General features: G+C 52.3%; 15 protein-coding genes across 15 annotated transcripts; 8 read left to right on the top strand and 7 right to left on the bottom strand.

Moving 5' to 3' along the window:
* Nucleotides 1–618: 618 nt before the first annotated feature.
* Nucleotides 619–1341, top strand: K489DRAFT_371510 (uncharacterized protein; the record flags this gene model as incomplete). Its single annotated transcript, XM_033603245.1, has 5 exons — nt 619–637; nt 764–812; nt 863–1039; nt 1091–1167; nt 1229–1341. 5 exons carry the CDS (start codon nt 619–621, stop codon nt 1339–1341), a joined length of 435 nt encoding a protein of 144 aa, XP_033458534.1.
* A 114-nt stretch (nt 1342–1455) lies between these two features.
* On the bottom strand, nt 1456–2693 carry K489DRAFT_381493 (uncharacterized protein). Its single transcript, XM_033605134.1, has one exon. It carries the CDS (start codon nt 2600–2602, stop codon nt 1646–1648), a length of 957 nt encoding a protein of 318 aa, XP_033458533.1. The 5' UTR covers nt 2603–2693; the 3' UTR covers nt 1456–1645.
* Nucleotides 2415–2872, top strand: K489DRAFT_249179 (uncharacterized protein). The gene has a single exon (XM_033599941.1). It carries the CDS (start codon nt 2603–2605, stop codon nt 2837–2839), a length of 237 nt encoding a protein of 78 aa, XP_033458532.1. The 5' UTR covers nt 2415–2602; the 3' UTR covers nt 2840–2872.
* Nucleotides 2873–3206: 334 nt separating this feature from the next.
* Nucleotides 3207–4073, bottom strand: K489DRAFT_371508 (uncharacterized protein; the record flags this gene model as incomplete). The annotated part of the gene is made up of 1 exon (XM_033603244.1): nt 3207–4073. One exon carries the CDS (start codon nt 4071–4073, stop codon nt 3207–3209), a length of 867 nt encoding a protein of 288 aa, XP_033458531.1.
* A 1048-nt stretch (nt 4074–5121) lies between these two features.
* K489DRAFT_305303 (uncharacterized protein) lies at nt 5122–5561 on the bottom strand (the record flags this gene model as incomplete). The annotated part of the gene is made up of 2 exons (XM_033600535.1): nt 5122–5210; nt 5267–5561. Coding segments are annotated over 2 exons (384 nt in total), but the record flags the coding sequence as incomplete, so codon positions are not given.
* Nucleotides 5562–6529: 968 nt separating this feature from the next.
* Nucleotides 6530–7127, top strand: K489DRAFT_340604 (POZ domain-containing protein). The gene is made up of 3 exons (XM_033602267.1): nt 6530–6742; nt 6796–6844; nt 6916–7127. Exons 1-3 carry the CDS (start codon nt 6619–6621, stop codon nt 7058–7060), a joined length of 318 nt encoding a protein of 105 aa, XP_033458529.1. The 5' UTR covers nt 6530–6618; the 3' UTR covers nt 7061–7127.
* A 555-nt stretch (nt 7128–7682) lies between these two features.
* Nucleotides 7683–8949, top strand: K489DRAFT_321766 (PAXNEB-domain-containing protein; the record flags this gene model as incomplete). The annotated part of the gene is made up of 2 exons (XM_033601569.1): nt 7683–8136; nt 8231–8949. 2 exons carry the CDS (start codon nt 7683–7685, stop codon nt 8947–8949), a joined length of 1173 nt encoding a protein of 390 aa, XP_033458528.1.
* A 45-nt stretch (nt 8950–8994) lies between these two features.
* On the bottom strand, nt 8995–9397 carry K489DRAFT_249086 (uncharacterized protein). The gene has a single exon (XM_033599940.1). It carries the CDS (start codon nt 9301–9303, stop codon nt 9040–9042), a length of 264 nt encoding a protein of 87 aa, XP_033458527.1. The 5' UTR covers nt 9304–9397; the 3' UTR covers nt 8995–9039.
* Nucleotides 9398–9714: 317 nt separating this feature from the next.
* On the top strand, nt 9715–10304 carry K489DRAFT_381486 (uncharacterized protein). Its single transcript, XM_033605133.1, has 2 exons — nt 9715–10164; nt 10228–10304. The coding sequence occupies exon 1, from the start codon at nt 9800–9802 to the stop codon at nt 10097–10099; it is 300 nt and encodes a 99-aa protein (XP_033458526.1). The 5' UTR covers nt 9715–9799; the 3' UTR covers nt 10100–10164; nt 10228–10304.
* Nucleotides 10136–12023, top strand: K489DRAFT_381485 (cyclohexanone monooxygenase; the record flags this gene model as incomplete). The annotated part of the gene is made up of 5 exons (XM_033605132.1): nt 10136–10164; nt 10228–10497; nt 10545–10663; nt 10715–10846; nt 10902–12023. Coding segments are annotated over 5 exons (1542 nt in total), but the record flags the coding sequence as incomplete, so codon positions are not given.
* A 65-nt stretch (nt 12024–12088) lies between these two features.
* Nucleotides 12089–13781, bottom strand: K489DRAFT_410955 (CoA-transferase family III; the record flags this gene model as incomplete). The annotated part of the gene is made up of 3 exons (XM_033607762.1): nt 12089–13164; nt 13215–13398; nt 13458–13781. 3 exons carry the CDS (start codon nt 13779–13781, stop codon nt 12089–12091), a joined length of 1584 nt encoding a protein of 527 aa, XP_033458524.1.
* A 324-nt stretch (nt 13782–14105) lies between these two features.
* On the bottom strand, nt 14106–15037 carry K489DRAFT_381482 (NAD(P)-binding protein). The gene is made up of 2 exons (XM_033605131.1): nt 14602–15037; nt 14106–14540 (listed from the first exon to the last, which is right to left on the bottom strand). Exons 1-2 carry the CDS (start codon nt 14947–14949, stop codon nt 14151–14153), a joined length of 738 nt encoding a protein of 245 aa, XP_033458523.1. The 5' UTR covers nt 14950–15037; the 3' UTR covers nt 14106–14150.
* An 881-nt stretch (nt 15038–15918) lies between these two features.
* Nucleotides 15919–17711, top strand: K489DRAFT_410954 (uncharacterized protein; the record flags this gene model as incomplete). Its single annotated transcript, XM_033607761.1, has 4 exons — nt 15919–15970; nt 16023–16605; nt 16654–16956; nt 17018–17711. The coding sequence occupies 4 exons, from the start codon at nt 15919–15921 to the stop codon at nt 17709–17711; spliced, it is 1632 nt and encodes a 543-aa protein (XP_033458522.1).
* Nucleotides 17712–18333: 622 nt separating this feature from the next.
* K489DRAFT_410953 (cytochrome P450) lies at nt 18334–20165 on the bottom strand (the record flags this gene model as incomplete). Its single annotated transcript, XM_033607760.1, has 6 exons — nt 18334–18558; nt 18643–19366; nt 19424–19565; nt 19627–19726; nt 19785–19904; nt 19965–20165. 6 exons carry the CDS (start codon nt 20163–20165, stop codon nt 18334–18336), a joined length of 1512 nt encoding a protein of 503 aa, XP_033458521.1.
* Nucleotides 20166–22224: 2059 nt separating this feature from the next.
* On the top strand, nt 22225–24019 carry K489DRAFT_389417 (FAD/NAD(P)-binding domain-containing protein; the record flags this gene model as incomplete). Its single annotated transcript, XM_033606502.1, has 3 exons — nt 22225–22279; nt 22344–22440; nt 22519–24019. The coding sequence occupies 3 exons, from the start codon at nt 22225–22227 to the stop codon at nt 24017–24019; spliced, it is 1653 nt and encodes a 550-aa protein (XP_033458520.1).
* Between the last annotated feature and the right edge of the window lie 250 nt (nt 24020–24269).

Genomic DNA, 24269 nt, shown 5'->3' with positions numbered 1-24269 from the left:
GAGAGCACAATGTTCTTGGTTGGATTCGTGGTCTTTACCCATCATGGCTGAGCACGGAGCCTCCCATCTTGGTCTGAAAGATCACGCGACCCAAGTCGGTGAGTGAGCAGCATGTGCTTTCGATGACTAACACCTCTTCTGCTATACAACATGAGGACTAGCATATGACGGTTTACTTGATTTATGGCTCAAGAGCGCAGCATAGCAAGCCAGTACGCACTTTTGATCGAGCCGCTGTCCTGAATCCAGACCAACAATGTCAGCAGATTATGTTGAACAATCCGGTGTTCAAGACAAGAATTGTAGGCATTGACGCTACAAACTCAGCGAAAAGGCACCGAAGTCGACAAAGTCCATGCCGATCGTTTTGCAAGTGATGGAATGAACATTGCAATTACGAAGGTCACTCTTCAACGCTCATCGCGTTCCGAACCCAGCTTGATCATCTACCAGCACTGGCTTATTGCGTAACTCATCGACAGCGCGAGAGCAAGGCATCCAATTTGCATACTGTCCCATGTATGCACCAGTTAAAATCTTTCAGATTCCAAGAGTGGACTTGTCTTTGGTGGAACTTTGGGAGGCGGATGAGCCAAGTAGCGACGGCCATACATCATTATGCGAATATCTGGTGGAGGTAAGATCAAGTCGACAACAGCGATACGGCACTATTCCTGACATCTTTAATGATGCAATGCCGGTTGTGTGCCGTACTACTACGACGCATACTATCCCTATAAATAAATCTGCCATGCCTATATAGCCAAGTTCGGCAAAACTCCATTTGTCGATCGTTATATGAAATGGCGATGGTACGTCCAGTCTTACGCATAGAAAGACGCGACTATCGACGTGTTTACAGGGCTGTGCACGAAAGTTATACACAAGCAGAGCGAGACAACCTTTCCGCACGGCTCACCGAATACAAGAAATGGTTCCTTGGAAAGAAATTCAAAGTGACAGAGCCTGTACACGTCGGATCGATCGTCGTGCTTCCTATTGAGAATGAAGCGCCAAATTATCGTGACGATCTACCTACGTAAGATGCGTCTGAATCATGTCATGGGTCTTGGTAGCTTACAGCATGCAGGGAACCAACTTTGCTGAATCGTGCTTCGTCTTGGAATATTTCCCCAATCACGGAAGGCCCGGAGATCACAATCGTTAGTAGGTAGAGACTCTCTAACCGTGTCATATACTTGCTAATCCAATATGCTCGCGTATCCAGCGGGGGCAATTGCCTATCAATCGCGAATTCCGAATCGGCCGGGGCCGATGCAAATTAGAGTATCAGTCGCTGATCCTCCAGATATGAACATAATCGCAGGTTATGCTGAATGACACGGACGGGCTAAAGAGGCTGTGATCCAATGCTTTGCGAAGTGGCTCAAGGGGCTCTGCAACATGCCCAAATGCCGCTGAAGGTCGCCACAGGCCGGTCGATTTTTCATGACTATCGCGTTTGATTTGTGGCTAATATTTTAAAAATCTATTGTTCAAGCGTACGATCTGAAAGTGCTGATGTCCACTCCGTAATGATGAGGCAAAATAATTTGTTACTCGAGGAAATGTGGCGTATAATCCATGTTTGACAGAATCATACTGATGTTGATATCTTGGTAATAGTGCATGTGTTTGCGAGATTCTAGGCCTGAGCCGGTCCGTTGTTCTCCTCCAAACTCAAAAACTTCCACTTCGGAAGACATTTGGTAATGAGAAGTACTAGCGCGCTACCACCGAAACCACATTTCCGTCTCTCGATATCAAGAGTAGCCACCTCATGCTTAATTTTAGACAGCGCATCTTGCGCGGGACATCCCCAATATCCTTCTGCGCGATAATACTTCGAGCCGCTCCCTCGAACATACAAGCCCTGGGTAGAGTTATATGCGAAATCGATCTCAAACTCGATGCCTGGAGAAGCACTGCACGGGCCCTTGCAGGTCTCACACATCTCCTCGAACGTGAGACTGATTCTGGACAGATTGCTGACAAACTCCAAGCCGCCACCCAAAGACCAATGGGTCAGCTGCTTCGCAAAGTCTCTGAAGGTGGAGTTGGTTGTGTTGTCTGGTGCAAGATGGCCGCATTTGAATACGTCGATATGGGCCTCAAGATCTAGCTCGATGCCGACCATGGGAAGTACTTCTTGCCGTATCTGTTTACAGCAGCCGAGGATCGGGGGCACGCGGCCAGGTTCCCAGCGGTCGGTATCGACCGTGAGGTCCAAGTCAAGCGGTATGTAGTCATAGACGTGCAGTCGAATATCTATTGGCAGATCCAATAATCGAAATGGCTGACTGGCTGTCTCGAGTGCGGGAAATAAGGTCTCGAGAGTCCGAAATCCAGCAGCCGGGACTCGCCTTAGTATGATGGGACTCACTGAATGGCATAATTCTGTCACAGATGTCGTCTCTCCTCTGCTCAGACCGCGAATGGTATTGGAGTTGTAAGTTCGACGCTGAGGCACGTTGTCGCGAATTAGCCAAACACTCTCCAGATGCGACCACCACTCGTCGAATGCTCCTTCGTACAACATTGAAGCCTTGGTCAGATCTCCTTCCAACCACCAGATAGAACCGCTGGCATACCTGTCGGCCATATGTGTAGATACTGCACACACCGCTTCGCGAGTGCGTTCAGGCTTCTCCAACGGAGGATGAGGAAGTTCGGCCTAACAATTCGTTGCGGACTGAGTCGGTGCTTGGGCTTGAGGGAGGGCAGCGTCTGGATCGTTGCAACGGCAGTCTCAAAGACGACAGACTGTCAGCGAAAACGAGAAGGGGCGACGGCCATCAGCTCATATATAACAATTGCATGTCGCAATTGCTTCGTTTGAGCGCATGCGTCGGCATTGCTGTGTCGAATGTTTATGCTCCAATGAGTCACAATGCCGGTGTCTCTCCAGGGTTAGTGGCCATGTACGCCGAGCGTGCGCCCGTGCCGCAGGCGCGAATTATGCCGGAGTGGTGAATTGCGGGCCGATTTTACATTTCCTTCAGGCTGGCTGCACCCGTTGTCCGGGCGTGGTACGGCCCTTGCTTACTGTGTGCCCATCTCATAGTCTGGTTTTAATTCGATATCCTACAAGCCTGAATAGGGATCTCTATTTCACGACTTGGAACCATGGAAGAAAAATAAGAAGAAAGTAATGGATATTGATTCAAGTCCCAGGACAAGCCGCAACAACGCTTTGATAAGAAATATCAATTGAGAATTACACCAAGTGCCATACACAGTAGTACAGCGAACAAGAGAGAGTTGAAACAATTCGAGGACGACGCGGCAGATCGTTCTCCCGGCAGAGTGCAATTGGACTTGCAGCCATAGTACGACACCTGCGCCGCTACACTTGACCTGGTCGTTCCATTGAAAGCGCAAGAGCTCGCCGTTGTCGGTGTAGGCCCTAGGTTGGCGCAGCTTGGCCGCCATGTGGGCGCGTACCACTGAGACTGGTCGCCAGTCCTAATCCAGCCAGGAAGTGGAAGGAGATCATGGACATTCAGAGCTATAGTATCGGAAAGACGGCAGGTGTCATCGCTGGACATGGCGGCCTCGACCGACATGGCGGTGGTTGCATTGCGCGTCGTGAACTGCAAACGATTGATCTTCCCGTCCCGCCAGATATTGGTGGTGGCGACACGTCCCTCCCTGCCATCCTCGTCTTGAACATCCGTGACGTCGTTGGAGCAGTTCGAGAAGGATATATCCCACACGAAAACCCATTCGGCTTCAACTTTACCCATGACGCTACTGTGATCAATGGCAATGTAAGGACTCGGGGTTGATCCGTTCAGAGTCTGCAGCTTGATATCGCCACTGTCGGAGTATTGGTCGGAAAATGTACCGAGTTTGGCAAATCTCCAGCTGATATAACTGACCCCGAGCGGCGATGCAAGCCTGGGGTTCTTGATGGCAAAAATTATTGGCATATTGGCAGTGGGCTCCCACGTCCCGTTTCTTGGGGATATCAGTTGGACTTCGAAGACTCTAGGAGTGTCATATATGTCCGAGAGCGACGCAAGCGATCGAGAAGCGAACAGAAATAAGAATATTGCAAGGAAGTACGCCATGGCGTTGTTTTTGATCGGATTGTCCAAGGGAACGAGAGATGAACAATCGAACAGGTAATTGGGCAGAATCTGATTAGATCTCAGGTGGTAAAGACAATGTTGAAATGTGACAAAATGTGGTGGAAAGGACGTTAGACGTCGCAGTATGCGATCCACGCGGGACGAAAGACTCCGAATTGACAGGCTGCAGGTGCAAGAACGATCGTTGCCACGACGGACAGATACAAGCTTTAGTATCTGCCGCCGATCACTGTCAAGGGCGGCCCGAGGTCAACACCGATGTCTGCCATGCCTGTCGTGGCTAGCGAAATGACGAACACGCCTGAGATCTGTCCATCGAAACACAAATATAGAACGGGGCATCGATTCAAGGCAGTGCTTCCTTGCGTTCAGGCTGGTTGCCCTTTCATTTGTGGCACAGGTCTATGCTCATTTCGCGATGCATGCAACAATGCGGCACAGTCTACCAGGGGGCGGCCTCGGCGATCTTGGCACGTTGCAAGCAGTCACTGAACATGAATTAAGCAGGCTGATGATGAGATTGCGTAGAGGAATCCACGGCCAGTAAATCCATGATCTTGGCGATCACGACACTGCGTCGTTCCGTCCGGAGAACGTGCAAGAGGAGGATATTGACGGTCGCTGTGGCTCAAGCCTGGTGCAGCTATATTCCCGTAGCTTGGCGTTGCTTGTGAACGACTAGCGTATCCATTTGAATGATACCTGCTTATACGACACAAAGGTGCCAGAATACATTATAATCGAATCACGGGCACGGCTATTAGTTGCCGTTGGCAGCGATGGGATCGATAGCGTCTGAAAGTCTACACGCCGATAACTTTCATGGTTCTGCCTCGAGGCTGCTTTAGATCTGAGTGGCAGGAAGTTGAAGCTATTCGGTACCAGTTCTTGCAATAAACAATATCGATACAGCGAGAAGATGATGTGATGAGTGGAACGTATCGAGCAATTCGCCCTTCCCGATCCCTGGGAAAGACCACGCTGTTCTCGCTATGGTCCGTGAACTTGATCATCCCTACTTGCCCACCGTCATGGCAAGTCTTTGAAGGTATGAGAAGAAAGACCCCTTGGGGACGTTGCCCAGATAGCTCTGCCAGAACCGAGCAGCAAAGGAGTCTGCGGCACAAGTCAGCCTGGTACAATAACGACGACAAAGTTTCGAGCATATCTACCTGCGATAATTCCCTCGGAGCCGAACCCAAGGAGGTCAAGCGCAGCCGGCCAGAACAGATAAAGGACACCCAGGGCCAGAATCGCCAACACTGCGGCGGTGAGCACCGGATGTTCTCCTGCAAAGTCCACGGCAAGTTCCTCGATCTTTTTGGCCTCGTCGATGGCCCTGTTTAGGGTGTGGGTGAAGGTGGGCGAGGCGTCTTCGCCCGCGAGGATGAGATTGCTCAGTGCCGCGAGAAAGGCTTGCGCGGTAAGCTCGTCCCAACAGCCTTGTGCGTAGACGGTATCCTCTACTTCCTCGACCAGCTGTGAGAGCGGGATGCTTGTCGAGCGAAACAGATCGGTCAATTCATCGACGGTCTGGCCGCGGGTCTTGTAGGGCTCATCGTGATACGGGATTCGCTTTTCGTTCACTGCGAGTGGGGTTGGGAGCACGCGCTTTTTGCGACCGGCGCCGGCACATGAGGTGAAGCAGGCGAACATGATGAGCGAGTCGAGGATTAGTCTGTGGTATTGAGGCCGTGTATCTGCGGTTTCAAATGCGACGAAGCTGTAGAGGAGATACCCGATCGCGCGATGGTTGTAGTGTTTGGTCTGGGGAAGACTCGTCAGCGAGAATGATGATGATCTTAAGTCATGAATGAGCTGTGGCGGAGCAGAGAATTATTTGAGGCCTTCCCTGCTTGTCAGACGTGTCGTCACAAGTCACTGTCGACTGGAAGGCACGAGGGGCCGCTGCTCGCGCAAGCGCCCACTTTGCGGCGTAGGAGGACGACCCAGACACCCAACCGCTGATTACCTAGGTACTTATGCAACTGTACAGCCACAGCTTGCGCCTGCCCATCAATCATATGGGAATGCGCTCAATTTAGCTAGGCGATGGCAGCCACCTGGGCACCTCGGAGAACACCAGGTTCTGGTTGTCGACGGAGTGTAGACGCGGAGAGATATCGCTGTGACGGCGCGACGAGGACCCATGTATTCTGGTAGCATGTGTACTGCTAGGACTACGCACAAGTTCACCGCCTACCTAGGTATACAAACGAGAACCTTGGAAGAGAGTATTCAACTAAGCCACCGGCCTCACTGACAGATGTTGATCGGTATCGGCATGGTGAAGTGGTTCGTGAGGTGCAGGTGCTTGTCATTCCGCATCGCGAGAGCTTGTGAACCTGGGAAACGAAGAGTCGCAACCCTAACAACAGACCGGCGAAAACGCCAGGCATCTGCCTGCCCAGGTGTTGATCAATCGCCACGCAAGAACCACGATCAACATATCGCCTTCAACAACAAGAGGCGTTTCCACTTCGGCCTTGTCGACGGAATATTGAGTTCGAAACACACAACGATCATGGCGACCCAAGAAGATCTGTCGACATATGTCACCTTGGTGTCCTCCGACAACTTTTCCTACGTGATTCGCCGGTCCGCCGCCAACATCAGCGAAGCCATTCGGAGGATGCTCGACCCAGCCAGTACGGGAACCACACATCTTCACCAAACGAAGAGGGATTGACACACCATACAGATGGATTTCGAGAATCCCAGACCAACACATGTCACTTCGATAACATCAAGTACCGCTTCCTCGTTTCGCAGTCAACCGTCAGAACCCAGATAAGGCAGACTAACATCGAATGAATCCTAGTGGAATGGTCCTGGAGAAGGTCTGCGAATATCTCTACTACAACGAAAAGCACAAGGACGCCCGAGATGTCCCGGATATGGATATTCCGCCGGAATTGTGCTTGGAGTTGTTGATGGCTGCGGACTATCTCGGCGGTATGGGATGATCGAAGGACACCTGCCTGATAACATATGATGCTGATAGATGAATAGTGTGAGGGGTGCACGATCGGCAAACTACGCGCACCAACTATATCTAATCACGACCACCTTATGCTTCACCGCAAAGATCGATCCGCCGTTTTGAGAGAAACTCCATGCAGCTTACGTGATATCGTCGTCGTTTCGGCAGAAGAAATGGCATCATCCGGAAATGCGAGCGAACGGGACCCTCATCAATATAGAGTATATTGACAGGAGGAACTCGGCTGGAGGACGTGATAGAAAGGGATAGCCCCACCTGCACCACGCGCATCGCTCAGAGCCAAGAATCAAGATGAGATACTTCCAGCAAGCAAAGGCATGTACAGTACCTAGGTATGTTGGATCTTGTCATTAGACAGATAGTTGTAGCGGCGACCATGTGTGTTGGACAATGCCCGGTGATGATTAGACATGGCGAATATGGTCCGAGCGTCGCCTCGACTTTCGCGAAATTCCGTCATGAACTCGACATGTTGGCAGACCCCACCACGCGAGTCTGATCCCACAGTCCATAGAGCACTCAGCACTCGGCATTCCAACCTCTGATCTCCTCTCGGCGATTGCTGTGACTTGGTTCGGTCTATCATGGCCTTTCGCAAGCGCAACATCCCCCTCGGCACGCCCGCGAATCGTGCAGCGCCCACCGAGAAGACTCCCGTCATAGGCAATCTCCCAGGCGTCCGCCCATCGCCTCTCACATCGCATCCCGTAACTTCCACCGGCACCTCTTCCCTCGACGGGCTGCTCGGAGGCCATGCAGGCCTCGCACTCGGGACCAGTCTTCTGATCGAAGAGTCGGGCAATACAGAATTCTCGAGCGTCCTGCTGCGCAACTTTGCGGCCGAGGGAATTTGCCAGGGTCATGTGCTACATGTTGTCGGGGTGGGAGAAGGCTGGGTGCGAGACTTACCTGATGTCGCGGTGGAGAAGAGCGGGAGTAGGAGTGGTTCGAAGACGAACGAGGAGAAGATGAAGATTGCGTGGAGATATGAGCGTTTGGGACAGGTCGGCGAAAGAGGTGCGTCCAGCTGCACGATTTGTAGAACAGCCACATGTAGAGAGAAAAGAAAAAACCCTACCAGTCACCCGATCCGTTTCCTCGAAATGTAGGAGTTGCAAACTGATGGTAAGAGTAGCATCGCCTGGACAAGGAAGCGTACCAGCTGCGACAGATGCGCAAGCCGCCGTGCCCTTCTGCCACACGTTCGATCTGTCGAAACGCATCACCGTCCCGGCCGACGCGAAGATCAACCACATTCGCATCGACCCGAGATCCGCCTTCGAGACAATCATAGCATCGCTCAACCAGAGTCTGAAAAGCTCACCTCCGAACATCGTCCACCGTCTCATTGTCCCATCAATGCTAAGCCCGGCCCTCTACCCACCAACCGCCAGCCATCCCTCTTCCTCACTGAAATTCCTGCACTCCCTCCGCTCGCTCCTCCGCTCCAACAGCGACCGCCTCACGGCAATCCTCTCCCTGCCCCTCGAGCTGCACCCTCGCACAACAGGTCTCCTCCGCTGGACGGAGATCCTCGCCGACGGCGTCCTGGAGCTCACGCCCTTCCCGCACCTCATGGACGCATACGACGAGCACCCTCGACCGTCAGACGGCGCGAAGGAGGGAGGAGAAGACCAGCCGCAGGGCCTCGCGAGGATCCACAAATTGCCCCTGATCACCGAGCGCGGCGAGGGCGGCGCCGGCGTGGGGAACAGCATTGGCGAGGATCTGGCGTTCGTGGTCAGTCGCAGGAAATTCGTGCTGAAGCCCTTCTCGCTGCCGCCCGTCGAGGGCGATCAGGATGCGCAGAAGGAAGGCGGGAAACTCACCGGCAAGGACATCGAATTCTGATCGGAAGAAAAGAAGAGGAGAGGAATGCGATCCGCGGAGCACGACATTTTTACTTTGATGAGATCTTGCGTTTGAGTTTCACAATCTCCATCAGTCGTCGTGGAACTGTCGACTCTGAGCACCCATCATGGCATCCATCTCGATCTGCTCCGACAGACCATGACGAGGATCGGAGTTCGCGAAGAGTTGGGCATATTGTAGGCCGTAGGTCGTGGGCAAAGTGTGCTCGCGTTGGCCACGAGACGACCAGGCGGCGCGAATCTCATCTCCCAGACAGGATGATAGCACAAACCAGAGGAGTAATAATACGGCGAAACTTGTGATCAGCACAATGAATAGGAGGAATGCACTCATTGTTGTTGTTGATATTGTCGCGTGTCCTTTCTCTCTTCTTCCTCTTCCTCTTCTTATTCTTATTTCTATGTCTGTTCAGGAATGATTTTTATTATGCTCGAATTAGACAAAGCGTGTCAATTTAAGGCGCATTAGTAATGGTAAAGAGGGGAGTTGATCGCCGCGCATTGGAAACTGGGAAGGTTTCGTTAGCATTTCGGGCAACTCGGGACATGCCGACGCATCCTTCTGGCGGCGCCATCTCGGCTCGTATACAATGACAACATTATACGAACATTTAGAACTCACTGAGGAGAGATAATCAGAGAAACATGGTTTTAGCGAGTCAGTAGCCTTTCGAGCCAGTGTCGCTAGACTAGATGACTAGGCAGTCTTATATATATGGAGAGAGAATCAAAAGTGCACTATACACTTTTCCCTCGAATAATGATACATTCTGTATACCGCTCATCCTGCCTGAGTGTGATATGACATTGTCCATCAGGAATTTCTCGCCATGTTGGAAAAGATCCCCTACCACCCCGCAGCCGCCCCAAGCCACCCAAAAGCCGCCGAATGGACCCCTAAATTCCTCTATCGCGACCCGGCCGATCCTCCGAAAGTCACCATCCGCGATGACTTCTACGGCACGAGAAGGAAGCTTCGCATCGGTGTCCTCGGGGCGGGAATCAGTGGGATCGACTTCTTACACCATCTGACGGAGAATATCCCGGCGGAGAGCTATGAGGTCGTCGTCTATGACAAGAATGAAGACGTCGGTGGTGTGGTATGTCGATGGGTCTTGATTTATGTATGAGGGTCTCGATCAGTCGCTCACGGATTGGCGGCGCAGTGGCAATCGAATCGCTACCCCGGCTGTAGGTAAGCAGGAAAAATGGAGAATCTCCTTGACATCTGATCCCCAGAACTAAAAAACCTCTCAAGATGCGACCTTCCTGGTCCGACCTATCAGTTCACATGGAGATATAACGTCTGGTCCGAGTTTTACCCTGCCGCTGCAGAGATTCAGAAGTATCTGAGCGACGTAGCCCGGGAAAACGACTTCTACAAGTATATCAAGTTCAAACACGAAGTCATCGGGGCCTCGTGGACTGATGAAGAAGTGAAATGGACGTTGAGCATCCTCGACCATGCTAGCGGAGAGACGATACAGGACAAAGTTGATCTGTTCCTCGAGTTTAACGGGCCGGTCAGGTACGTATACCATGTTCGGCTCACTGACCTGAGCTGACCCATCTCAGCGATCCGCGAATCAACGTCGCCGGTATTGAAAACTTCAAGGGCCCGATCCTCCATCCAGGAGAATGGGATGCTGGGTCTGACCTCAAGGGCAAACGAGTTGCGCTGATCGGATATGGCTGTAGGTAGAATTGCGCTATATTTCAAGCACAAATACTGATAAGGGAAACAGCAACTGGAGTCCAAATTGCACCATATCTCCTCAAGGATGCTGCGAAGCTGTACACGTGGCACCGAAACAAAAACTACATCGGACCACCACACAGTGCGTCGTTGGCGGGAGAAAATGGTGTCAATTTTGCATGTAAGAGTCTTCATCGTAAAAAATTGCGCTCCAGTACTAATCTTAATCAATATAGACAACCAAACCCAGAAAGAACTACTAGAAGACCCAGACATCTATCTTGCCTACCGGAAGCAAGTCGATGAAGTGGCCTACAAAGGGCTCACAGGACTGGTCAATGGCAGTCAAGTATCTGAACTGGGCAAGAAAGCAGCCGTCAGTCATATGCAGCAGAAGCTCAAGTCAAGGCCTGACATCCTCGAGTGCATCCTCCCTACTGACTTCGAGATGAGCTGCCGACGCCCGACTTTCGACTATGGCTACCTGGATGCAATAACCAGTCCAAAGAGCGAGTTTCTTTTACAGTCACCAAAAGGCTTTACGGAGAGTGGTCTCATAGATGCCGACGGCGTCGAACACGAAATCGACGTCGTCGTCGCAGCCACCGGCTACAACCAATCCTTCATCCCGCGCTACCCCAAACTCGTCAACGGGGTGGACATGCGTGAGAAATTCCGAGAATGGAACTCACCCCCGTCATACATGTCCATGAGCCTCGACGGCATGCCCAACTACTTCAACCCCTCCCTCGCCTACGCGCCCCTGATGGCGAGCTACTTCCTCATCTCCACGCCGCGAACCCGCTACATCGTCAAGGTCATCGACAAGATGCAGAGAGAACAGATCCTCTCCCTCACGCCCAAGAGAAAAGCCATCGAGCACTGGATCGCCCACTGCAACGCTTTCGTCGAACGCATGCCTCAGGGCGGCCCTTGCGTCGCCTGGTATAAATCCGCCGCGGGGGGCGCGAAGGCTGCTCTTTGGCCCGGGGGCCGGACGCACTACATGCGCGTCCTTGAGAATCCGCGCTTCGAGGACTTTGATCTCACATATGTTGATGAAAGTGATATTTTCTCGTACTTGGGGAATGGGTATGATGTCGAGTATGAGGGCAACCCTGGGGCGGATAATGAGTGGTATTTGGGGCCTACGAAGAAGATTGTTCCTGAGGAGACGTTGGAGAAACTTAGAGGCGTTTATGGGACGCCGGTGATCCCAGGGCGGTAGAGCGGTGCTGGTAATTCAGGCGATGCGTGAGGATTAAACTTGATTATGCAGTTGATGTTAGCCCTTCGGTATATCATTGCATTGGAACGATTAGTCGCACTTTAGGTCAGCTGAAGGTAAATTTTCATGCTCAATTTCTACCTCGTGAACACATACTACCTTGCAATACAACCGAATCTTGCATGCATAGAATGGCTAGGCTAAAGTCCACCTCGCGGAGATGTCCTTCAGCTCTCGAGTCTTCTTCTCGTTTGCACTCTTGAAAGCACGCAATACATCCTCCTTCTTGGAAGGCTGTACGGCCGCGATATCATATGTCATCGTACCACCCGGGAACAGAGGCAAATCCGAGCCCATAGCAGATAACGACTTGCTGTACTGAAGTGGAGTACCTGTCAGAACTGGAAGCGGCTGCAAAGTCTTGAGGACTCCCAATCCTGTCGTCATGGTGAGCTCCTGCGGCGGTAGTTTGCCGCCTTGGATATGAGCAAGCTCAGGAAATCTCGAAGTCCTGAAATACTTCACGATGGACATTGCAGTGCCCGTCAAGGACGGGCTCAAGACATACCCGCCACCTTCCTTCATTTGTCGAAGAATGGCTGCTTGGATAGCTAGTGCTCCATAGTATCCGGTGGTGTAGTCATTGATGACCTGTCCCGGCGGCCAGGCAGGATTCCGAGGTCCCTGACCACACAGAGCCATCATACCCGACGAAGCAGAGCCTTGCATATCGAATCCCGCTTTCTCCGACCATGGACCCGTCGTTCCATAGAGTCGAACATGGGAAATGATCAAACTCGGATTGATCTCGTGGAGCTTTCCATCTGTGAAGCCGAATTTGGCCAGTGCTCCACCGCGATAGGAATCGATCCACACGTGGGCTTCTCGTACGAGTCTCCACATGTGACTCCGATCGCTATCACGGTTCAGATTCAAACGCGAAGAGGCGCATCCTAGATTTGCATATGTGTAGACGAAGGGATGTTCGTAGCCGTGTGTGTACATGATCTGAAGCACGGAAGCTCCATGTTCTGCGAGTGTTCGTCCGGCTGAGGGGCCTGCGATTGCGTGTGTCAAGCATAGGACTTTAATTCCTTCCAATGGTCGACTCGGTTGGTCAGGGAGTGAAGATGATGGGGATGTCCCAATCTTGCGGATTGGCACAATTGGAAGGTTTGATAGATGCTTGCCCTGGTCTGTCGACGCCCATGATTCTGTAGACTGGACGACGGCGAGCGGTAAGCCCGCAGCTTCGGCCGCACTCTCGAGATCTTTTGCACCTTCAGTTGTGGGTTTGAAAGTGTGTTGCGTATCCTCTTACCTCGCGACGTCCAGCCCTTGATAGCTCTCGCAACGTCTTCCGAGTTCACTGCACATTGCAAGAATGTGCTCCAGCGGTAGACAAGATCGACATACACGGCTGAGGGAACCACGTGACGGCTATCAGCCGTCTCATATATCCCTGATATGAACGGATTCCCGGCAACGACATCCAGAGTGATCTCCTGCGATATCCCAGTCAGTAAATTGGGTAAAAATCAGCTCCCTCAGCTCTAGGACGCACTTGATCATTGAGTGTAGGAGTCATTCCGATATCTGGATCAAGATAGTTATGCGCTCTGCGAAGGTCGATTTCAATACTCTGAGGCGCACCTCCTCTGGCTTCAAAGATCTGCGTCGCGATTATTGCGTTCGCCAGAGATGGAATAGCTCCTATCAGTGACATGATGATATCATCGCTCTTGGTCTCAGTGTTCGATGGCAATGAGCCGATCAGCTTGATCGATGACAGGCCATGTTTACGATCGAGTCCAAAGTCCTCTAGAATTTCGTCTAGGAGTGCGAGTGTGATGCGATGCGAGGTCTTGATTTCGGATGGTAAATCCATGACTGAGTGAAGTTCGGAGTGTGTTTGAAGATCAGGAAAAGGTGCAACCCCCGATGCCCATTCGAAAGAGCTTTGGATGAATTTAAGAGGACTGACTCCCTCTCTTATATTCGCACCTTGCGAGGAGCGGATATAGGTTGTGTACGTCTTCCGGTAGTTCCGCCTACAGCACGATTCGAGCCTGAGTCTCTTGGTCATCAAAGTTCGATTGCGCAGCATCGTAGGAAAGTGTCATTCGTCGAATAGAAGATGAACGAAGAGGAATCATTCTTTGACTGAAGCTCTCACATATAAATATCGGACCAGCACCCTGAACAGACACGATTTCGCTAATTATGGGATAGTTTCATGTGTTGGTGATTGTCTTGACTACTTCTCTCTATTCTTCACGTGCTCAAGAAATGCTGGGTCCCGAATCACAACCTCGAATTTACCCTCGGTTTTCGGCTGTCGATACAGTTCCCACGATTCCTTTGCAATATTTTGCGGATTTGTTCCCTCAGAACTCTCAGACACGTGCCCAGCTATAACAATTACCGCACAATGCACTCCTTCTGATTCGTATTGTTTGTGAAGCGAGTGTACAAGACTGTATTGTCCTGCTTTGGAGGCAGCAAGCGAGAACATTGCCGGATATGGGTCCTTTGCCAACATTCCACTTGTGACCAACAACGACGGGGTATGGCCTTCAAGAGATGAAGCTTGCTTCAGCTGAGGAATCGCCCATTGTGCAATGGTGAGAAGACTAATCATGGCAATCTGTACATGTATGGTCAATCAACGATCACTCCCTTCGTCGAGGCAGGGGATCTGCCCGTACCTGAAGATCGCTCTGGAAGTCTTCCGGCGAAAAATCGAGAATATCGCTTCTTCCTGTCCGAGCTGCATTGTACAATACACAGTCAAGCGGCGTCTCTCCCAAAGCGACTTCGACTCTTGCTAGTCCCGCTTTGACTTGTTCCGCGTTTCCAAAATCTGCTGTAATTTCATAGACCTTGGTTGTCGCGCTCTTCGATCTGACAGTTTCCGCTTCCTTCGACAGTCGTTCCGCACTGCGCGACAGGAGGATCACCTTCTCGAATCCTCGCTCGGCAAATAGCGTGGCGATGCCTCGAGCAACGCCCGGGCCAGATCCGCAAACAACGAGAGCGCCATGAGTTACAGCCATTGCATGACAGTTTTAAGCATGAAAACGATCATCACCATAAATTGAGGCTCGAAAGCATATCCGGTCGATCTTTAAATAAACACGGCAGTTCGATGCAGTCTGACGTGACGCGTCATTCTAGAGGCGTGGGTTCCGCCGTTTGTGGTAAGCGCTTGCGGATATAGCTCGAGCGGATATAGCTTCACCAAGCAGAACGCGGATATAGATCCACGACTTTACCATTCCCCTTGATGTTCTCAGTATCTCCATGCGATACACTGTGACAATATGGCGATGCACGTAAGGCGCGACGAACAATGAGGCTCATTGCGCACGTAAGCCGGACTCTGACGGCTCGAGCCGATGATGAATCACCGAGGACGCAACGTGCAGCACGTTGCGCTCGTGGCGACAATGGCCGATGTGCTCCGATTTGCACATAGTCGAAGCCGTTCAAGCTCAAAAGCAATATGCCCGCCGAATGATAAATTCGAGAAGAACACGAGCTGGTCAAGAACCTTCACTCGAAGAGCCGCACCCAAGCCTTGAATTCTTATTCCGCCTTCCGCATTGCCGCTGCTGTGTCCTGCAGAATCCAGGCCACCCACGCTTCACATCAATCACGCGGATATACAAAACACAGGAACCACAGCTAAACAAGCAATATAGCTCCGGAGTTGGTCGATCTAGCGCCTGGGCATGTCCGCAAATATCACCACCAAGCGGACGGCACGTGCTTGTGAGCGATGCAGGCACACACGCCGACGATGTGCGCCTCCCTTCCCTTGTCAAGCATGTGTCGCTGCAGGCGAACCGTGTGAGGTGCGAGACAAAGCACGACCGCATCGTCAACGTCGTACCCCATCAGAGAGCAGCCCCGCAGGAAAATCGTCTGCAAAGTCCTCGATCGAGATAGAAAGAACGAATGCGGGCAGCGCACATGAACGTCCTGAGGGAAGATCGACGCTGTTCGAAGCTCCGCGTGGTCAGATGTTTGAGCTGCTGAAGTTTCTTGTGCATGACGTCCTCAAGAAGCAATACGGTACGCTTTCCGTGGCCTCACGTCGCGTTTCGGCTCGAACTGACTCGACCAGGCTATACTCTTACCTTATCACTGGTAGAACCTTCAACAGGGTCGGCAGATTCTGCAAATCAATCAGCGCCGTTGCTTAAGCCAGGCGATAGAAGTCCTGCATGGCCACTGTTGCCGTCTCAGACCTGGGCTTTGCTCAAAAGTTGCGTCGAATTCCTCAGCTGGCAAGATGCAAAGTTCTTCAGCATCGAATACCTCCAAGCGACGATCGACATGCACAATATCGAGCTTCAAAACATTCACCTCAGTGGCATACCTACGACTCATACTCTTCCTTTTGATGCAGTTGCACTCGTTTTCGCTGCCTTCTCCCTGGGTGCCGCACATGAAGGGCTGTTCGAAAATGCCCGCTTCTACTTCGATATCTCAATTCGCATGGTGGAACACCACGCGGACCAGGCGACCCTAGACCTATGTCTGACATACCTCATGCAACACATGTCTGCACTGCGCATGGGAACATCCAATTACGCTCAAGGTATAATCACACGTGCCGTGGAGGTAGCCCACGACCTCCATCTTCAGCATGGTCGTCAAGGCGTTCAGGGATTACAGCTCTACATGTTGATTTACATGGCCGACCAGTAAGTGAATTCTACATTGTGAACCCAGCAATCGTTAACATATTCCAGATACTGCTCAATGACCTACAATACCGAGCCACTTATCCGAAGCGACACGCTAGGAACCAAGGCTTTTGACCCTCTTCAGCAGGCGGATCCGGAGCTGAGCCGGTTGATATCGCTGGTCGTAATCAACGGATTTCTCATCGACCATTATTACCGTTTTCCCAGCCCAAGTCCCGAACAAATCCTCGAGCTCGAAGCGAAAATCGGCGAGATCAGCGCCCGAGCGAGCGATTTCGGTCCGAACCGTGCTGCAGCCACGAGTTTCCGAACAGCATATGAACCTCTGGGCCGAGTGCACATGATGTGGTAGGTCCCCAGTAATTCTTCCACATCTTTGACCCGTGCACTGACCGAAACCCACGTGCAGCTGTCGGCTACAACTCCGAGTGCCCGGCCTCTTCGACAAGACTACGTGGCTGTCCTCAATCTGCATCTGCGTTCACGCAGCCGAGGGCATCCTGGCGACATATCTAGAGCTCTACAGCTCGCCGCTGCGCGCGTTGGCCAAGCGGAATAGCCCGCAGAGCATGCAAGTTGATATCGTGCTAGCTCCCGTCACTTCGCGACTCGGGCCCACATGGCGTCAAGTACAACGTATTACCATATCGATCCTTGTTGTTATATACGCATATTGGCACGGCGAGATGACGGCGGACCAAGCATCTCGAAACATCGCTCTGGCGCGACTGCTTCTAGAGTATCCTCGATTTCGATGGCGAGAGAAGCTCGACGAAGTCGTCAAACTGGTATGGGACGTTTCCCAGCTAGGAGGATTCCGTCTCTACAACCATATGGAGCAGCTCCTACCGGGTGCTGGAGCGCCGTTTTTTCAAGCCGTCTGCGCTGACCCGGCATCGGGCTCGATGCAACATGATCAGCATATCCCTACGTCGATGGGAGGTCAGCAAGTCTTCGCCCCGAACAACGCCTGGTGTGGACTGTTCAGTGCCAACCCTTTCGACGGTATGCTCGGCTTCGATTTGGACTCGTTCACACTTCAGGAACCAGGCAGCTGGACCCTTCCCGAGACGTTATGGGAGGCCCCCGGATCTTTGACATGATTGCATTTGAAGCACGACCCGTCTGACTAAACCCTGACGAGTCCATTCGGCTGAGTCATCGCGTGTACAGTGCTCGAGCAGTTCGAGTCTTGTTGGTGCAAACGAGCACATGCTCATGAAATAGAAATCGATATAGCAGATAGACATAGATTCAGGAATGCCTGAACAGCATTAATGAGCAGCGTTTCATTTTCTGGAAAGCGAATTCATTCCATGTCGACGTGTGTTTCGCACTCGTGGTCGCCCTGACGTCTATACATGCCGCGCTTGTGAACATTTTCCGCTCTTGAGATCCCTCTATGAATGGCATCATTGCACAGGGGGCAGGATTGCCTCCATAGATTGGATGATCCAAGTGATCGTGGGTCCATATTGAGCACTGCAGATCATGATGGGGTACGGGGTAGCGCAAATTTAACGTCACATTAATGTGGCGAGCATCACCTCACGATCAGAGTCGAATAAGCGCTCCACCTGGGATACCGTCCCCCAGACAGGGGACGCTCACTGAGGAGCAATGTTGAGAAGTCCGAGCAGCTCTGGTCATGTGATGCACACATGAGTCACGTGATAGTAAAGCCAGGACCTCAGAAGTGATCAATCATCATACATTTCAAAAAGTCTACGACAGCCTATCGAGATCGATCTCGGCCCTTCTCCTGCGCACTTGGATCGTGGCAGTGGGATCGGCGACCAGCTCGAAGCCGAACTTGATGGTATTCGGCGCTTTATCGCCCTTCAATCGGATGTCGTAGTTGATCAAGGCGTAGGCCATCGCAATTTTGACCTCGTTCGCTGCAAAGAAGCGTCCGGGGCACGCATGGCGTCCGTGTCCAAAGCTGAGGAACTTTTCAATCGGTCAGCGCAGCACAGGAGATGATTAAATTGGAATAAAATCGAAGAAAAGCCGGAAATTGGGCAAGTCACGTACCTGGGACTCTGTGGTGGTCAGCTGGCCGGTGTTCTCCTTGCCAGGCGTCTCCCGGATCTTCACGAAGCGGTAGGCATCGTATTTCTCAGGTTCGGGGTAGACCGTGTCCTCCCACATGGGGTGAGAGGAGACCATGATGTCCGAGTTCTTGGGCAGGACGGTTCCATCCGGAAGGGTAACATCTTTCATGACGACACGGCCGAGGGAGGCGGCGCCGATGGGCTTCAGCCGTTGGGCCTCCTTGATGGAGCTGTCGAGCAACCGGAGCTTGTAGAGGGTCAGCTTGTCCCAGCCGCCGGTAGGGAGGACTTCGAGGATTTCTTGGCGCAGGTCGGCCATGATCTCGGGGTGCTGTGCGTATTGCAGGAGGGTCGTCTTGGTGAGGTCGGCGGTGGTGTGGATGGCGGCCATAGTCAAGACGAGTTGCAGCATGGTCGGGTCGTATTGTGCACCTTTGGCGGTCTCGTCGAACCACTCGAGCGAGTCATTGGGCTTCACGAAGTCGGGCTTGGAGCGGGCGAGGCGTCGAGCGTCCACGATGGGCTGCACGATCTCGGAAGCACGCTTTCCGGAAGCCCGGAGGCTGCGGTGCGACTTGAGAAAGATGTTGGCCAAGGGGCGCAGAGGTGCCGGCCAGCGGCGGAGCTCGCGGGCAGCTCCGAAGATGTCGACAGTGTAGTTGATGGCAATGTCCAACCATTCCTCGTTGTGTGCGAGTTCCTCACTGCAGTGGAATTAGCATGGGGCGAATGGCAGGAACGGAAGATTGAAATGGACGTACCCCATGAAGACGCGAGTAGAGAGCACAGCGACCAATTTGAGAACGTCGGTTCCAAGATCGACATCGTGCCACTCCTCACTGGTGCCCCATCGCTTCTCCAGGACGGCGGACACTTCGGTAGCAAGATCACGAGTTACTTTGGCTATGAGATTGTAAGTCTACAAGTCACGATTCCAAGCTGGGACGGAGAATTCCAAACTTACTCAGATTTTGAGTCAACTTGATACGGACCATATCGCGCACAAAGTTGTTCTCTCCACTGGAGCGGAGAGCCTCGAACCCCCACATGTGGGCGAACATGCCCTATTTGAGCCGCCAGATCAGCATGATATCTCCGGCCGAGATTGAGAGCACCCCGTACCTTTTGTGTAGCTGCAACGAAGCTGAGACGAGGGTCGCTCTTTATAGCGTCGACCATCGCCGTGTCGAGAACAATCTTCTCTCCCTGGTTTGTCGCAATGCGGAAAGGTTTGCCGCCATACTGTTTTTCGGAGCGTCAGGAAACGAAATGAAAATCGATTGTTTTCAGAACTGCATCTACCTTCTTCGCGCCCTCCTTGACAAGTTCGGTGGCTTCGGTGACGAATCGGTCCTTGTTGGCATTGGATGGCCAGTACCAGGGTCCCTCCTTCGGGTTAATGAGCGGGAACTGGCTGAGATTGGGCTTGGACCCGAGGAGCTTGAATATGAAGTAAGGCAGCACGATGGCCGTGAACGCCGTCGCGATGATGAGTGACAACATTCTTGCGACAGTCGAATGATAGACCTTGATTTGAAATTGTGGAAAGCATCGTCCATGGTGGGCGTTGAGGTTGTATATATGTGCGAGCGATTTTGCCTGTGTACCGCTGGGCGTGCATCACTTTCCGGCGATCATTTGCATAAAATTCATCAAAGGCATGCCCTAATAAGCCTCGGGAAGTTTGATCGTCGAACAGATGTTTGGCGCTGGCCTTATCACGCTTATGCGCCGCCCTGGAGATCTCCTCGACGAAATACCTATGCCTGGTTGCGGTCATGGTCTTGTGAGGCAATCTTGCCATCATTCGAATTGGATTCTTCTTACAATTCTATCATGACCTCGCGTTCATCGATTTGAAAAAGAACAGTGTTGCTAATTGTCCTCATCAACAAGTCCTGGCCGTGAGTCCGAGATGGACCGGAGCGAGCTGGTACCGAGCCCAAGTGCCTTGTCCTTCTGTGGGGAAGGACACGCGGAGGACCGCAGATCTTACCATTTGTGGCATACGACGAACGACGAATTCCAGTTTCGAAAGCGTTCATTGTAAGGATTGTTATGTAGATTCCTTCATTAGCTGGCAACACGGGAGAGCGCTCTTTTCAATTGGCGCGTATAAATGGGGTTGTGCAGTTCAAATGCGTCATCTCCTCCTCTGACTGCGATAGCGAACATTAATCCCGAGACCGAGTCCGATCACCAGTCTGACGTGAACTGGTGGAACTCAATTCTTTGTCCAGAACGACCGTCCTCTTCGCAGTGGAGTCGCGTGCCCGCTCACTTCTTGTGGCTTGGCCTTCCCTCTTAGCGCTTATTGAGTCGACCTGTCAGTGCGGTCGAAGAAGTAATTTCATCACACTCGGCCAATCCTTCATGAAGTTGGAATGAGGTCCTCCAGGATGCCGCTCTTCGCCTCGAGTCCATTTTTGAAGGACAGGAGTCGCATATCGCATGTATCCGTCAGCTGGACTTCTACGCGTAAATCTGGTCCACCGTGGATCCGCTCCAGCCTCGAAGTACAGTATCCAGGTTGGATTCTCGGCAGGACAGTATCTCACGTTGGAATTGGCGCAGGAGGTTGGTTGCCGATCCTCGAATCCTCCTGCAATGGATTGCGGGGTGGTGGCTGAACGGGGCATGACATGGCAGGCGTGGCGTAATAAATGCGTCATCATCGTCTCTCTGATGGCTTTCTCTGTGATGAATTGGCTTCTCTTCGGAGAAATACTGTACAGCTCCATCATTTGGCATGCGGGGGAGAGAGAGAGAGAGACACACACACACACACACACACACACACACACACACACACACAATGAACGACCATGTGTACATGTATATATACCTCGGGCTTCCAGCACAATGAATTTGATCATAAACACTGCGACCACGATGGGGATCCTTACGCTCCGCGTTGACAATTTCACCATACACTCACGTCGACTCCTCCAACCACACATATCAGGGCTGTGAAATTTGTGGACCTTCTTGATGGCGCACCCGTCAACCGACACCGAATTCAATGGCGCATCCTGGTCCAGACACAGACTGGGGCTTGGAAGAGGAGGAGCTTCAGTACACCACACCACCACATTCGGGCGGGAGGATAGAGCACGAGTCATGACGAGCAGCAGAACCTTCGCACGAGGACGTTGACATCGACGACATGAGCCCGACGCTGCCGAATACTAGCAAATGAGCAGCCTCATCTGTAATGATGAGTATGAATCTCGGCTTCCAAATCGATGTAGGGGTACCATCTACCGTACCCTGCACGATGTCGTCGGAGGCCTGCATGTGATGAATTTCGGACGCAATGTGCTATACTGCAACTCACCTCGCCACTATCACGCATCATGTCCGTTCGACCGATTCCTTCCTGCCGGCATTTGCATTTGGAAGCTTGCATGTGTAGCACAGCATGGCAGCGGGTCAATGGCAACAGGTAGAACATATATATAGCAGTGAAATGCAAATCAACCTCAGCCTCATTGCTGCTCGGGTGCTCAATACTGTCCCGCATGAGACATCAGCAAGAGATATATCAAAATCATCCATAGCCATGCCTGGACTGACCAAAGACATTCCCTACACAGATGTGTTACTAGTGGGAGCAGGTCTGTCAGCTCTCGCCTGAGCAATCGCAACTAGTAGAGCTCCCAACTCACGAATATGGCATAGGTTTCGCATCATTTACACTGCTCAATCGACTCCGTAAACTCGGACTGTCTGTTCAGATCTACGAGAAAGGCGCTGCAAGCGGAGGGATCTGGTACTGGTGAGTTTCCGGCTTCCCAGAACGACATCAAGTATGCTCTGCTATGGAAGCTAACGGGTCCATGCTTCCATCATCCAGGAATTGTTATCCAGGAGCACGAGTGGACAGCGACTCACCCATCTACCAACTATACGACAAAGACCTATACCAAGACTTCACCTTCACAGAGCGATACGCCGGCTGGAAGGAGATTCGGAAATACTTCGAGTACGTCGAAAAGAAGTGGGATGTGGGTGCACATACCACCTTCAACAAGCACGTCGACAGCGCCGTCTTCCAGGAAGATAAGCAGACCTGGCTGGTGGAGTGCTCGGATGACTCACAGATAGAGTGTCGATGGTTCATCCCTTGTATTGGCTTTGCTTCGAAGCATTACAGCCCACCTTTCAGCGGCCTGAGCGATTTCAAAGGAGATGTCTATCATACCGCAAAGTGGCCGCAGCACGGAGTCTCGCTCAAGAATAAGCGCGTTGCGGTCGTCGGGACCGGTGCAAGCGGGATCCAAGTCTCGCAAGAGATTGGAGATAAGGTGAAACACTTGACCATTCTCCAGCGGACGCCGAACATGTGTCTCCCGATGAACCAAGCTCGTTTGGACCCCGAGGAGGAGGAGAAGAAGAAGAAAGCCGGCGTATATGACAAAGCGTTCGCATCGACCAAGCAGACTTTTTCAGGCTTCACGTTCGGTGAGCGATCTTGCAAGACCTTCGATGACACTCCTGAGGATCGAGAGGCCTTCTACAAGAGCTTGATAGACCAAGGCGGATTCCGCTTCTGGCTCGGAAACTACGAAGACCTCTTCAAGGACCAGGAAGCCAACGGCGAGGCCTACAAATACTGGAGGAAGCGAGTCCTCGCACGAGTGAAGAACCCCGAGAAGCAGAAGCTCCTGGCTCCCGAGGTCCCTCCCCATCCCTGGGGAACCAAACGCCCGTCGCTCGAACAGCGCTTCTACGAAGTCGTCGATCAGGACCACGTGGACATCATCGATGTGAACCAGCACCCTGTCGAGCACGTCGAAGCCTCCGGTCTCCGCCTCCAAGGCAAGGAGCTCATCGAGCTCGACGTGATAATCCTTGCCACGGGCTTCGACAGCGTGACAGGCTCCCTCGGGCAGCTCAACATCCAAGGGATCAACGCCAGCGGGACCATCGGCGAGCACTGGAAGGACGGTCTCCGCACCGCCCTGGGGATCGGCATGAGCGATTTCCCCAACCTTCTCTTCCTCTACGGCCCGCAAGCGCCCACGGCCTTCTCCAACGGCCCAAGCTGCACCCAATTCCAAGCAGAATTCGTCGAGGAATTCCTGCGACGCGCCGTCGCCGACGGGATCACGCGCGTGGAACCCAAGAAGTCCGTCGAGGAGGATTGGCATCGTCGCATGCATGAGGAGTGGGACAAGACGCTTTTTCCCTTGGCCAAGTCGTGGTATCAAGGGTCAAATATTCCCGGACGCAGGGTTGAACCGTTGAACTTTGCCGGTGGACTGGACAAGTATACGGCGGCTCTGTATGATTCGTTGGAGGATGGGTATCAGGGGTGGCATGTGGAGAAGGGCGGAAAGCAGGTGGAGGCGTGAAAGGGAGGGAATTGGTTCTTAGATCTCCTGTTCGATGATTGTAACATGATCTCTGTCATGCTGTATCTGCTGGACCTGTATGTATTAAAGGAAGCTGGCACATTTCTCTGTATGACGTTTTACACAATCTGCTGCTTCATGATGCACTTTGGGAAACATGGCGGAGAGCACATGTTCAGAAATTCGCAACCTGTACAGACATCGGCATGCTGCTCCAGACTTCGGACTCGGGATTGGTACAGAAATCATT

Source organism: Dissoconium aciculare, assembly GCF_010015565.1.
Source record: "Dissoconium aciculare CBS 342.82 unplaced genomic scaffold K489scaffold_8, whole genome shotgun sequence".
Taxonomy (NCBI): Eukaryota; Fungi; Ascomycota; class Dothideomycetes; order Mycosphaerellales; family Dissoconiaceae; genus Dissoconium; species Dissoconium aciculare.
The sequence above is the reverse complement of the archived record's forward strand: the minus strand, read 5'-3'. Positions and strand labels throughout refer to the sequence as shown.

Excerpts from the sequence above, each read along its gene's own strand:
- K489DRAFT_249086 (XM_033599940.1), bottom strand. The coding sequence starts at position 9,303 with ATGAGTGCATTCCTCCTATTCATTGTGCTGATCACAAGTTTCGCCGTA.
- K489DRAFT_340604 (XM_033602267.1), top strand. The coding sequence starts at position 6,619 with ATGGCGACCCAAGAAGATCTGTCGACATATGTCACCTTGGTGTCCTCC. Across the intron at positions 6,743-6,795 it reads GAGGATGCTCGACCCAGCCA|ATGGATTTCGAGAATCCCAG; the intron begins GTACGGGAACCA and ends CACACCATACAG. Across the intron at positions 6,845-6,915 it reads TGTCACTTCGATAACATCAA|TGGAATGGTCCTGGAGAAGG; the intron begins GTACCGCTTCCT and ends AATGAATCCTAG.
- K489DRAFT_249179 (XM_033599941.1), top strand. The coding sequence starts at position 2,603 with ATGTGTAGATACTGCACACACCGCTTCGCGAGTGCGTTCAGGCTTCTC.
- K489DRAFT_381482 (XM_033605131.1), bottom strand. The coding sequence starts at position 14,949 with ATGGCTGTAACTCATGGCGCTCTCGTTGTTTGCGGATCTGGCCCGGGC. Across the intron at positions 14,541-14,601 it reads ACTTCCAGAGCGATCTTCAG|ATTGCCATGATTAGTCTTCT; the intron begins GTACGGGCAGAT and ends ATACATGTACAG.
- K489DRAFT_381486 (XM_033605133.1), top strand. The coding sequence starts at position 9,800 with ATGTTGGAAAAGATCCCCTACCACCCCGCAGCCGCCCCAAGCCACCCA.
- K489DRAFT_381493 (XM_033605134.1), bottom strand. The coding sequence starts at position 2,602 with ATGGCCGACAGGTATGCCAGCGGTTCTATCTGGTGGTTGGAAGGAGAT.